The sequence below is a fragment of the Siphateles boraxobius genome, unplaced genomic scaffold (genome assembly GCF_051911475.1).
Source record: "Siphateles boraxobius isolate OS27281-9 unplaced genomic scaffold, OSU_SipBor_1 224, whole genome shotgun sequence".
NCBI lineage: Eukaryota > Metazoa > Chordata > Actinopteri > Cypriniformes > Leuciscidae > Siphateles > Siphateles boraxobius.
Genome location: NW_027508838.1, coordinates 176,263 through 190,824, shown reverse-complemented (window position 1 = coordinate 190,824; position 14,562 = coordinate 176,263). Strand labels below are relative to the sequence as shown.

General features: G+C 34.9%; 1 protein-coding gene across 1 annotated transcript; it reads left to right on the top strand.

Annotated features, from left to right (window-relative positions):
- The first annotated feature begins 571 nt into the window (after positions 1-571).
- On the top strand, positions 572-2,101 carry LOC143747533 (E3 SUMO-protein ligase ZBED1-like). Its single transcript, XM_077240327.1, has one exon. It carries the CDS (start codon positions 572-574, stop codon positions 2,099-2,101), a length of 1,530 nt encoding a protein of 509 aa, XP_077096442.1.
- The last annotated feature ends 12,461 nt before the right edge of the window (positions 2,102-14,562 follow it).

The following is a 14,562-nucleotide window of genomic DNA, read 5'->3' as shown; positions in this document are numbered from 1 at the left end:
ACCACAAATTTGACAAAACATCTTAAAGCAAAACACCCTACAGAGCACGACGAAGTGCAGCTGAAGCGAGCAGAGGAGGTAACACAGACACGACCCCCATCTTCTGGCTCGAGGCAGAGTGCATTAGCAGAATGGTTTCAGAGAGGTCAACGTTATCCAGGTATCAAGTGGTGGTTAGATTATTTGAATACAAAAAGTCAAGTTATTTATAGCTATAGGCTACTTTGTACAATATATACTGTTTCAGATATGAAGATATTAATTACAGTATTTTATGTGGAGCAGAATATTAAACTGGATATTTTGCTTTAAACATTTTTCATTAGCTATATCTATTTCTGTTATCTGATAGGCTATCTGGTGGATATTCTTAATTAAATCATTTATATATTTATCATTTAAAAAATGTTTATTAAACAAATGACAGTTTAAATGTCCAGTAATACGGGAGAGATTTACTATCATTATAAATTCTTAATGCCTGTAACACAGCTTTAAGAACATAATTTCTGTATTATATTTTATAGATGACTCGCAGAGAGCATCAGAAATTACAAGAGGGATAGGAGAGATGATTGCAAGGGACCTCCAGCCAATCTCACTTGTAGAAGACAGGGGATTTATTGCTCTTGTCAAGATTCTTGATCCACGTTACCAAATCCCTTCCCGGAAAAAGCTGATGGAGTGTACAATTAACAATATGTATGGTGAATGTAAAGCCAACGTAATGACAACATTACAACATGCAAACCATGTCATTCTCACAACAGATATGTGGACCTCAAGGTCCACAGAGGCATATTTAACTGTGACCTGTCATTTTATTGACAACTGGCAAATGGAGAATTTTGTGCTAGAAACCTGCCATTTCAGTGTACAGCACACAGCTGACAATATTAGTGCAGAGCTGAAAAGAATAGCTGAAGAATGGGGCATAACTCAAAAGGTGCTTGCAGTTGTCACAGACAACGGTGCAAATATGGTTGCTGCAGTGCATAAGGCTGGGTGGATGCATTATCCATGTTTTGCCCACACATTAAACTTGGTGGTCAAAGATGCAATAAAGGCATCTCCGGAGACCGTTCATCTGCTGGAAAAATGCAGAAGCATTGTATCCTTTTTCCACCACAGCACAAAAGCCACAGAGAAGCTTAAACAGATACAAAATCAACTGAAAGTGGCAGAACATAAACTGATAATTTCAGTTGAAACCAGGTGGAATTCAGCTTTCTACATGTTGGAGAGGCTACATGAACAAATAGATCCAGTTACCACAGCCCTCTGTTTACTTGGAAAGAGTGACCTGTGCTTTACAACTGAAGAGCGGTCTGTTATCCACCTAACCATTGAGGCCCTGAAACCTTTTGAGGAGGCAACACGTGAAGTATCAGCAGAAAAATACACTTCTGTCTCAAAGGTCATTCCCCTAGTATCACTGCTGCTTAGAGCATCTGCTGCCACTGAGCGTCAAGGAAGCTCTTTTGCCACAGAACTGGCACAGCAATGTCAGCGGAGATTCCGTGGAATTGAAACCATACACAGTCTTGGTGCCAGCACCTTTCTTGACATAAGGTTTAAGCACCTGGCATTTCGTGACAAGGATCATGTAGAAGCTGTAAAAAAGCGACTCCTATCTGAAATGCGGGATGTCCACTTGGCGGCTGCACCACAAGCTACCTCAACATCTACCCTAAGGTCTGTGTCAGTACCTAGAGCAAACTCTGCATCATCAGAGACTCCTCCAATGACCCCATGTACTGCATCATCTACAGCTAAAGGAGGCATATGGGGGGATTTTGACTCACAGGTTCTATCAGCACAACAACAACAATCAGGAAGCAGCGATTCCATAATTGAAATGCGTCGCTATGCAGAGGAAAAAGTACTTCCCCGTAACCAAGACCCATTAGTTTGGTGGAGAAATCACGAACAAACCTTCCCAGCTCTCAGCAAACTAGCAAAAAAATATCTTGGGGTCACTGCATCATCTGTCCCTTCTGAGAGAATTTTTTCCAAAGCAGGGGAGTTGATCAGTCAAAGAAGAAACAGACTAAAGGGGAAAAATGTCAACATTCTCTTGTTCCTTAACAAAAACCTTTAAATCAGTTCTAAATCATTTAATGGTTTACATATGCTGGCTGTGTATATCAGTACATGCACATATGAAGATTCCAACTTAAAATTCTGCCTGAAGTTCAGGTTCAAGTTTGACATTTAAATAATTTGAAGTGTTCTCAGCCTAACAGTCATCCCTGGTTTGATTTTCAGTGCATTCCAGTCTTTTATCAGGGGTTTATTTTATTTTATTTTTAAGCCGTAGAGTTTATCAGTCATAGAAAAAACAGGCTCAAGAGGAAAATGTTAATGTCAACTTGTTTCATCTCAAAAACCTATAAAGGGAAGAAATGTGGTAAAAGTGTTCAGTGTTTGTTAATAAACATAAGCAAAACGTTTTCATGTCCATTTTATTTATTATTAATAATGTTGCTATCAAAATACTCTATAAAATCACTTACATAAAAATATTTCATAGAAGTATCGGTATCGGTATCGGTATCGGCGATACTTGTCTTGAAAGTACTTGGTATCGGATCGAAAAGAAAATAACTGGTATCGCCCATCCCTAGACTCCACAGTTTGAAAAATTAACTGTCACTTGTAGGTTCATCTTCGCCAATCCACCAATAGGAATTCAAGGATGATGCAACGCATATACGCCACCAGAGGGCATTTTTACGATTAATATTTTTAATGTTCCCTTCGATAGATTAAAACCATCACTATATGATACACATAATAAACTAACAAAGTGTTTTCTTTATTTTTTAAAGTGTTTCCTATAATGTTTTATTACAAAATGATTGGTCAAAAAGGCAAACTATAATGTATTAGGAAATATAAGTTTCATGCTAATGTACAAACGTGCATAAAGAAATCTCAAATCATACATTGACTAGATATTAACATTTTGTTAACTCTGGTTTTTGACTACAGTCATTATCATGGGTCTTCTTGACTCAAAAAGCTTTGTGAATGTGTTGTGTATAATTATTGTGAAACGTGAATCTTTAGTTTACACTTCAGTCATAAAACATGAATTATAGAACCATTTTAATAAAAAAGGTTCTTTGCTCTCCAAGGGTTCTACATAGAACCATTTTGTCGGTAAAGGGTTCTATTGGCCAAGTACGGAACCCCAGGGTTCTATATAGAACCCCGAGGAACCCTTTTTTTTAAGAGTGAAGTTATAAGTGAAACACAATCTGGTTTTATTAAAGGCACAATATGTAATTTTTTTTGCTTTAAAAATATAAGAAATCACTATATCTATGTTATATATATTTTTTAAAGTTGTGTATTTACATTATCCCGACAGTTCCAATCAACTTCTAAATTCAGAGAAATTAATATTTTAATTCGAAGACACGGACCGTGTCTTTATTTCCGTTATGTCGCCCGTCTATCACGTCATATCCGCGTTTGCGTCTTCCTTCCTGCGGAACTCGGCGGAACCGCCAAACTCAAAGAGGAACACTGACGGTATAAGGGGAACACCCTTATAAAAAAGTCTGTATGGGTGTGGATCGGGCGGTTTCCGGAAGACGGCGGTGGCGGTTTGTTTGTATCTCCAAGAGATATTTTCTTTGCTTTTTTCTTTTGTTGTTTGTTTTGGTTTGTTTTGTTTATTTTTATTTGGCGGTTTGGCATAATCTGATTTGTGACTGGGTCTGGATAGTATAATGGAGGAAGATGATGAGAGTGGGGATTGGTTAAAAGGTCAAGAAGATTGGAAAAATCAAGGTTATGTAATCGGTAGAGGGAGAGGAGGAAATTATACTAGGTCTAATGGGGCTGAGGGAATGGGGAAAGGACCATCGAAGAGGAGTATTGAAGATGTATCTGATGAAGTAGGTAGAGATGTGAGAAGGAAGGTAAGTCAGGAAGATGATTTGAAAGTAATCGTTAAATTTAAAGAGGGGCATGATATAAACGAAATTGGTTTGTTTACATTGACGAGTGGATTGAAAAAGGTAGTAGGAGACATAGAAATGGCAAAAGTGTTACGAGATGGCAGATTACTAATTAAATGCAGGAACATTGAGCAAAGAGAGAAGGCTGAGAGATTACAGTCGGTGTGTAAGAAAGAAGTGAGTTAAGTACGAAGGTTTGTAGGTATAAGAACAAAGGGAGTGATCACAGGTATACCGATTGGGGAAAAATTGGACGATCTTAAAAAGAACATTAAGGGAGGAACTGTAGTGGACATAAAAAGACTTAAAGCAAACCGTAATGGAGAGAAAGTAGATAGCACTACAGTACTTTTGGAGTTCAAGGAGCAAGTGTTGCCAGATAAAGTGATGGTGGGCTATTTGAGTTTCAGGGTGCGGGAGTACATCCCTCCACCAACTCGATGCTATAAATGCCAAAGGTTTGGTCATATAGCAAATGTATGCAAAGGGAAATTAAGATGTGGGAAGTGCGGAGGAGAGCATGAATATGGGAAATGTGGAGAGGGGGTTGAGAGGAGATGTTGTAACTGTGGTGGGGATCATACGGCTGCGTATGGGGGATGTCCTGTAAGCAAAAGGGCAGTGGTGGTACAACAGATACGGACAACAAAAAAAATTACATATGCTGAGGCGGTAAAGGTCGTCAATATGGAAAGGAAAGAGACACAGGAGATAAATGCAACACAAGGTGGTGCTGAATGCAGAAGGCCAAAGGAGGATGTGTTAAGCTCAGAGAAATTGATACTGTTCATTGCGTACGTGGTTAATTGTTCTGATCAAGCTAAAACGAGAACTGAGAAAATAAAAATAATTGTTAAAGCTGCTGCAAAGTTCTTGAATGTGGATAATTTATCATGGGAAAAAATACAAGCTGATCTTATGCAGGGTGAAACAAATGATCCATCATTAACACCTCTAAGAACTTATTGATTTTACAGTGGAATGCAAGAAGTCTTATAGCAAATGGGCAGGAGTTAAAAGGTTTTATTAATAATTTAGAGGTTAAACCAGATGTAATTTGCATTCAGGAGACATGGCTTAAACAGTCATTAGATTTTGTTATAAAGGGGTACATAAGTATAAGAAGGGATAGAGTGGAGGGAAGTGGTGGAGGGTGTGCAACATTTGTTAAAAGAGGGATGCAGTTTAGAGAGGTTAAGAAGGGTGTGGATTTAGAATATATTGTAATAGAAATATGGACAGATAGTGGTAGTATGGGTATCATTAATTTTTACAATCCATGCAGACAACTAGAAGATGAGAATCTGGATGAAATGTGGGATAACTTAAATGGTAAAGGTATTTGGTGTGGTGATTTTAATGCGCATAGTACTCTTTGGGGGGATAGGGATGATTCTAATGGAAAAGTTATTGAGGAATATTTGGGTGTGAAGGGGCTAGTATGCTTGAATGATGGATCAGGTACGAGAATAGATATAGCTAGGGGATATGAATCTGCAATAGATCTGACTTTGGTTACAAAGACAGTAGCTGATAAATGTAGCTGGGAAGTATTGAGGGAAAGTAATATAGGCAGTGATCATTTTTTAATTACAATTAAGGTAGGAGTGGAGGTGATAAGAGAGAGTGTAATGAGGGAAGGTAGGTGGATGTTAGAAAGAGCTGATTGGGACACATTTAGAGAGTTGAGTGAATACAGATTGGTAGGTGTAAATAAGGATCAAAGTGTTGAGAATTTATGTAGGGAAATCAGCAGCAGTGTAATAGAAGCAGCAGAAGTAGCTGTACCTAAAACAAAGAATAAAAATGTCATCAAAATTGTTCCTTGGTGGACTAAGGATTGCAGTGAGAGTATAAAGCATAGAAATAGAGCTTTTAGAATTTTGAAAAGATCACACAACTTTCAGAAAATGATTGAATATAAAAGATTGCAAGCAATAGTGAGACAGACAATAAGGAAGGCAAAAAAAATATACTGGGAAAAGTTTTGTGAATCTATTGGTAGAACTACACCAATACAACAAGTGTGGGGTATGATAAAGAAAATGAGGGGTAATGGGAGAGAATATGAATATCCAATAATGTTAGATGATAATAGGATTATTACTAATAGCAGGGACAAGGCTGAAGTTATAGCAAAGACATTAGTAAAGGTACATAGTGAAGCAAATTTAGATCAGATAGAAAGGGAAGGAAGAGAAGCTACTAAATTAAGATATAGTGCTGAGTTGGGTAATGATAAGGAGGAAGGTGGTGTGATGGAGGTTCTATTTACAATGAAGGAACTGAATTGTGCTTTGAAGAAGGTGGGGAAATCTACACCAGGGAATGACAAGATTTGCTATGCAATGATAGGAAATCTAACTGATAAAAGTAAGGAAGTAATATTGGCTCTTTTTAATAAAATATGGGTAGAAGGGGTAATCCCTTGCACTTGGAAGGAGTCAATTATTATTCCTATTAGGAAACCTGGTAAAGACGCTAAATTGCCTAGTAGTTATAGGCCTATTGCACTGACATCTCAGTTGGGTAAGACCATGGAACGAATGGTAAATGATAGATTAGCATTCTATTTAGAAACTAAAAATGCATTGAGGAATTACCAGAGTGGTTTTAGGAAAGGTAGGGGGACTATGGACCCAACTGTGTTACTTGAAGATGACATCAGAAAAGCTCAGGTAAACAAAGAAACAGTTTTAGCTTTATTTTTTGATATAGAGAAAGCATACGACATGATGTGGAAGGAGGGGCTTCTTATCAAATTATATCAGTTGGGAGTAAAGGGGAGAGTGTTAGTGTGGGTAAAATCCTTTTTATCTGGGAGGAAAATTAGAGTTAAAGTAAATGGGGTTTTGAGTGAAGTGTATGAGGTAGACAATGGTACTCCTCAAGGGAGTATTATTAGCCCATTATTTTTTTCAGTAATGATAAATGAGATATTTATAAATGTAGAAAGGTCTATTGGTGTAGCTTTATTTGCAGATGATGGAGCAATGTGGAAAAGGGGAAGAAATATCAATCACATTGTAAATAAGATACAACAAGCAGTGGATACAGTACACACATGGACAATTGAATGGGGATTTAGGATATCTGTGGAAAAAACTAAGGTCATTTTCTTCACAAGGAAGAAAATAAGTCAGGAGTTACAGATTCAAATATCAGGTAAGGAATTGGAAAGAGTAGAGAGCTTTAAATATCTAGGTATATGGTTTGACAAAAGATTAACATGGGCAGTTCATATTCAGAAGATGGAAGAAAAGTGTAAAAAGGTATTGAATGTAATGAGGTGTTTGCATGGGGTGGAATGGGGTGCAACTAGGAGTGCTATGCATACAATATATACTGGACTGATTAGATCAGTTTTTGATTATGGGTGTGTTGTATATGGGTCTGCTGCTAAGACAGCTTTAAATAAACTAGACAGAGTGCAGAGTCGAGGTTTAAGATTATGTTGTGGAGCCATGAAGACAACTCCAGTGGCAGCCATCCAAGTAGAGATGGGGGAGTTGCCTTTAGATCTCAGAAGAGACCAGCTTAGCCTGGTTTTTTGGGCAAACCTTAAAGGTCATAGGGAAGACCATTTGAGTCAATCTACATTGGTAGAGTGTCAAGAGAGACAGAATGGTAGAAAAAGTAGTTTTGGATGGACTATTGGACAGAAAATAAATGAGATGGAAATAGCCTTGTTGGATATAAGTCCCACAGTAGTATTTTCAAGAGTTCCTTTATGGACTCTTGAAGATCTTTCAGTTGACCTCAGTCTTTTGGAGGAAACTAAGAATGGGGATATAGATAGTAATATGGTGCAGGGGTATTTAGTTGAAAGATATGGGGATAGGATTATAATGTACACAGATGGGTCCAAAAGGGATGGGAGAGTGGGGGTGGCTTTTGTTATTCCAAAATTAAAAGTAGCAACACAAAAAAGAATTAATGATAATTTAGCAGTTTATACAGCAGAACTAATTGCTATTTTAATGGCACTCTCTTGGGCTGTGAGTAACAAGCCAAGAAGTTTAGTAGTTGCTTCAGACTCAGCGTCAGCTCTGATGAGTATTCAGAACATAAATTCACAATCTAGACAAGACATTGTTGTAGAAATTGTCCAAATGGCTAGTACATTAATTAAAACTGGAGTCAATGTTGGACTTGTATGGGTTCCTGCCCACAAAGGAGTAATAGGGAATGAGTTGGCTGATAAGTATGCAAAAAAGGCAACAGAAATGGAGTATATAAGTTTAAGCATTAAATATAGTAAAGAAGAGGTGAAATCAATCATTAAAAGAAAGATAAAGGAGAAGTGGCAAGTGTTGTGGGATAATGGTCAGACTGGTAGGAGACTATATAATATCCAAAAAAGAGTGGGGGTGAGTAGAAGTACTTGCAGAAATACACAGGAGGAGAACATCATTTCAAGAATGAGACTTGGGCATACAGGCTTAAACAGTACATTATTTTTAATGGAAAAACATGCTGATGGGAGGTGTAGTGTATGTAACACACAGGATACCATAGAACATGCTATTGAAGAATGTACTAGATATAGTAATGAGAGACAACAGTTAATTCAGCAGCTAGAAGATGAAGAGATACCTTTGAAAGTAAGATATATTTTGCTAAGGAATTCGGGAGATTTTTATTTTGGGCTTTTATTTTCCTTTTTTAGAAGAACAGGTTTAATAAAGATAATTTAAGTGTAGGGAAATAATTTATCCAGACCTACACTCCATTTCAGAAGGTGGCGGTAATGCAACCAGACGTTATTTGCCAACCGCCATAAAAACAAGAAGAAGAAGAAGAAGAAGAAGAAGAAGAAGAAGTCTGTATGATAATGGATCATGACTACTCTTTGGCTGTACGTTCTGCCAGCTCAACAAAGCGCAAACGTACGGGTGAAAAAAATGACCCGAGAAGATTTTGGGACCATAGAAGAAGCAAGAGACGTGTAAACCTTGGAGAAGCCTTTGAAAGATGGCGAAAGCTTCGTGACAAGCTCGCACTGCAGAGAGATGCTGATCTCGCTTGCGTTTTAATAAACAGGTAAGTTAAGTAACCATTCAGCTAACATAATAATCGTATAATCATAGCATGCTGTATGTTTGCATATTGCATAGCGATCTTGACCACATTGAGACGCGTTTAGCTGAATACGTAGGCTATACATTTTGTATTGTATGGGCGTTTCAAACAGGCAGATCCATTTGTTTTGGGAGACTGAAACTATTTTATAAAAACTGATTTAAAAGTATATTTCTATCCCTATATTTGGTGACACGATGATGTGTAAAACGCAGATGGATTGGTTTTTATATCTAGCTGGAGAAAGTAACGTTAGCTTCATGGTAACATGTCTCTTGTTCAATTAATGTAAGGTGACCGTCACTTTTATCACCTGTTAATACGAGCTAAATATAATATAATATTGATTTAATAATGGTCTGGTAATTCATATATCTCTGAGTTCCAAAATACATGTTTATTAGAATACTAGATTAGAATGACTGTTAACTAACTGTAGCTCGCGGCTATTTCATTAGATTGACATTATATAAAGTGAAAAGCCGTAACTAAACGTAACAACAATAGAGATGTAATATAACACATTACCTCGTCAGTGAACATGTTTTCTGCTGGAGATGCCAGATTCGCTGCTTGACAGTGACAATGACAACAACTTTTTTTTATTTTTTTTATTTTTTATTTTTTATTTCCAAGATTGTATCAAAATACAGTAGATACAGATATTTCACATATACTGTACTAAATGATTACAAATCATCATCAGATATGAAAAGCATTAAAGATAACATTCATATCAATGAAATTAAAGAACACTCAATCACACATTAGAAAAATAAAAGAAAGAAAAAAAAGAATCAACAACAATGTAAAGGAGGTATACATGTATACTTAAAATACAGAAGAGGAGTTTAAATCTTTGAGGATGTCCATCGTTCTGGTTGCTTTGCGGTTTGAGAGTCCTTTCAGTGTTTCAAAATAAATCTTCATTTCAGCTTTAAAATGGTAGATGTTAGGCATCCTTTCAGACCATTTACATTTATGTATGTAAAACTTACCAAGTAATAAGATCAAATTTAACATAAAATCGTGACTCTTGTCTAAATCTTTTTTTTCATAATAAAAAAAAACATCTCTTTTCTCTAAACTTATCTTAATTCCACTCAACATATTAAATAAATATTCCACATCAATCCAGAAAAACTTCACATACATACATTCAAAGAAAAGATGTAAGAGAGTTTCAGTATCCTTTTTACAGAATGTACAGGATTCAGAAAGGTCATTTTATATCAACACCGTTTAACAAAACCTGTTTTTTATCCATTGATTGCTTATGTGGTTCACTACTGCCTCTCAAGAGTCTCAAAAAACCTACTGGTATAGCATCAAAAACAATACTGTATTCTCGTGGAGATATTGGAATCTCAAATATGTTTAAAAATTCAGTATATGTAAGTAAGAAACCCTTGTTATTTACCAATTGTGAGACCATTAGAATATCATTTTTAACCCAATTGTCGTAAAAGATTGATTTATTCTTATATTTAACCAATTTATTGTTCCAAATTAAGTGTTTGTGGGGGGAAAAGTTATGTTTGTATATAAGAAGCCAACATAAAAGAGCCTGTCTGTGAAAATTGGATAACTGAATGGGGAGCTTATTAACCTCAAAGTCGCATTTTAAAAGAAACTCTATACCACCAACTTTTTCAAAAATAAGATTTGGAATTATATACCATAGTTTATCAGTATGCTTAATATAATGTTTAATCCAGTTCAACTTGAAAATTGTATTAGAAGTACCAAAATCGAGCACATTTAAACCTCCTTGATTGTAAGAATTACATAAAATATTTTTATTTAAATAGTGTGACTTGTTTTTCCATATAAAGTTGAATAAGGTCGAATCAACTTTTTTAATAAAAGATGTTGGTATATCTAACACTTTTGCAGGATATACTAAACGAGACAGCCCCTCAGTTTTGGACAAAAGAACTCTACCTTTGAGTGATAAATCCCTCATGAGCCACATATCAAATCTCTTTTTCATTTTCACCATAAGAGGTTGGAAATTAGATTGCACTCTGTCTAATTGATTTTTACATATATTGATACCAAGGTACGTAACTTCCTCCCTAACTGGTATACCTTCAAATTCAGTTAAAGGAATATCATTGTTTTTAAGTGGGAAAAGAATACATTTTTTAACATTTAAAGATAAACCTGAAGCTTTAGAAAATATATTGAGACATTCCATAACTTTTTTAACCTGTGATATGTCTTTTAAAAAAATAGCTGTATCATCAGCTAGCTGACAACATTTAATTTCTTTATCCATAATTTTGATGCCTTCAAACGAGTCATTGTGTATATATAGAGCCAAAGTTTGCATAATCAGAAGGAATAAGAAAGGAGCTGCCGGATCTCCTTGTTTTATGCCCCTGGAAATGCTAAATCTACGAGTAGTTCCCCATGGAAGTTTAACTGAACTATTGCAATCACTATATAAAGTTTGTATTGCCCTTTTAAAGTGTTGACCAAAACCAAAAAATTCTAAAACGTCAAATAAAAATTCATGTTTTACAGTATCAAAGGCTTTGTATATATCTATAAATAAAATGTAACTATTATTGGTTATGTAATCCTTATAATCAATTAAATCTAAGATTAATCTAATATTGTTACTAATATGTCGTCCTTGCATAAAACCAGACTGACTGTCATCTATTATTGTATCTAAACATAATTTTATTCTTTGCGCAAAAATATGAGACAACAATTTCGCATCATTATTAATTAAGGTTATAGGCCTCCAATTGTCAAGAAGCAAACAGTCCTTATTGGGTTTAGGTAACAATGTAATTAAGCCTTGACACAAAGTTGGGGGAAGTCTACAAGTTTCTATAGCCTCCTTAAAAACTAATAATAAGAATTCAGAAATGTAATCTTGGAATGCTTTATAAAATTCACCTGTTAGGCCATCATTCCCTGGGGATTTATTATCTTTAAGCTTACTAATGTTCTTTTTTAATTCTTCTAGGGATATGTCTTGATCACAAATGTCCTTCTGAGTTTCATCAAGACCTTGAGCCACACTTTTTATACAGGAGAGAAAATATGAGCTCTGACAACTGTTGTGTTCGGAGTATAGTTTTTTATAAAAATCTTCCACAAAATTAGAAATTTTTGAGGGGTCTTCAGAGATCTGATCATTTATTTTGAGTTTATATATACTGTTAACACTAACATTTCTCTTTTCTAAATTATGAAAATATTTCGTATTCCTTTCACCATGCTCTATCCATTTTCGTCTAGAACGAATAAAGGCTCCCTGTGCCAGATTTTGATAGATATTGTCCAATTCAGCTTGTAATTCGAATAAAATATTGATGTCAGCTTGTGATTGCTCATCTTTTTCATAGATAGAAATTATTCCCTTGAGTATTTTATCTTGTCTCATTCTTTTTTCCTTAGATAATTCTTTAGCCCTTTCAATGGCCATATTACGAATCTGAAATTTTGTATATTCCCAATGTTTGCCATATATTTTGTCTTTTTTTGCTTCTATCAAATTTTCATTTATAATTTTTTTTGGCTTTTTCTTTGAAGATTCTATCACTCAAAAGTGTATTATTTAATTTCCAATAATTTGGTTTATATTTTATTGATTGATCCCTTATACATAGTACTAAAGTTATCAAATTATGATCAGAAAAAACTGAGGGCTCTATTTTGGTTTCTTCCACATTGTCTAGCAACTCATTTGAAATAAGCCAGAAGTCAATCCTGGATCTCTTAGATAAATTTTTGTTATTCCAAGTGAACTGGATTTGCTGTGGATTTTTAAGTCTCCATATGTCACAACAGTTTAAATGCATACACAGATTATTAAACTCTCCATAATTACTTCCTAAGGATCTTTGAGGTTGACAGTCTTTGATGGGGTCACTTATGCAGTTCCAGTCCCCCCCCAAAATTAATTTAGCGTTCATAAAGGAATTTAATAAGGTATTTATTTGTTCATCAAATTCTGCAAAAAGGAGTGTGTTTCTATGACTATTATTATGACCATATATATTACCCAAAATGAAAAGATTCTCCATAAATTCAATAACTAGAATAACCCATCTTCCTGAATCATGAACAACATTTTTAAGGATTTTTCCCTGAAAGGAGCCCTTTAATATGGCAGTGCCAGCAGATTTACTGTTTCCATAAGCCATCCAAATATTGTCTCCCCACTGATTTTTCCAGAAATTAAAATCTGAAGCTAAGGCATGTGTTTCTTGTAGAAAATAAAAATCTGCCTTGAAAGTTTTACAAAATAAAAATACAGCTTTCCTCTTAGTCTGTTCTCGTATACCCCTCACATTAAGTGAATAAAATGACAAAGACAAATTGAAAAGTAGAACAAGTTAACTAAAAGAAAAAAGAAAAACTTGAGTTTTAAATGTAACAAGAGGGAAAATGATTTTCTTCACCTTTTTAAATATTGATCTGAACAAGCAAACTTGGGATTATAAATCTGACCTTTTAACTTTCAAACATTAAATATAACAGCACATCACTAGATGCATTTAGAATACAACTGAACTTCTCAACGAAAGTCCATGGCAACTCCACTTTTAGAACGCATCAGAGCTATTATTAAGTTGGCTTGTGAGAGCCAACTTACTGATATTGTACTTAAACTTATTATTAAGTTGGCTTGTGAGAGCCAACTTACTGATATTGTACTTAAACTTATTATTAAGTTGGCTTGTGAGAGCCAACTTACTGATATTGTACTTAAACTTATTATTATTATTATTATTCTTACTAAAATTTACAACTCAATCTCCTCCTAGAGCTTTAACTCCACATACTCCAAACTCGGCTCAGACACTCAAACTGTTCTGACTCGGTATGCTATATCTTTTCTAACTGATCGGACTTACGGTTTTCCTAAAAATGACGATCAAACTCGGAAAAAATCCCATTGACTTAACATGGCGGAATGTTCAGATTTTCAAACTCCCCAACTGTCAAAAATTCAAATCTAAACTCCTTGAAGCCCTAGACTGAATCAAACTGCCATTCTATATACTATATGAGCCATTGAGACTCATTTAAACTAATAAACTCATCTATCTATGACACTTTTCTATCTACACTTAAACTCTTAAACTCATAATAAATTAATAAACTCTAAACTTGAACTCTTAGACTCATTTAAACTTATAAACTCTAAACTCATAAACTCGTACACTTATAAACTCATACACTTATAAACTCATGAATTCAAACTCTTATGAACTCAAACTCATAAATTAATAAACTCTGAACTCTTACTCATTTAAACTTATAAACTCATAAACTCGTACACTTATAAACTCATGAATTCATACACTTATGAACTCATGAATTCATAAACTTATAAACTCATACACTTATGAACTCATGAATTCATACACTTATGAACTCAAACTCATGAATGAATAAACTCTGAACTCTCACTCATTTAAACTTATAAACTCATAAACTCGTACACTTATAAACTCATGAATTCATAAACTTATGAACTCAT

Excerpts from the sequence above, each read along its gene's own strand:
- LOC143747533 (XM_077240327.1), top strand. The coding sequence starts at position 572 with ATGATTGCAAGGGACCTCCAGCCAATCTCACTTGTAGAAGACAGGGGA.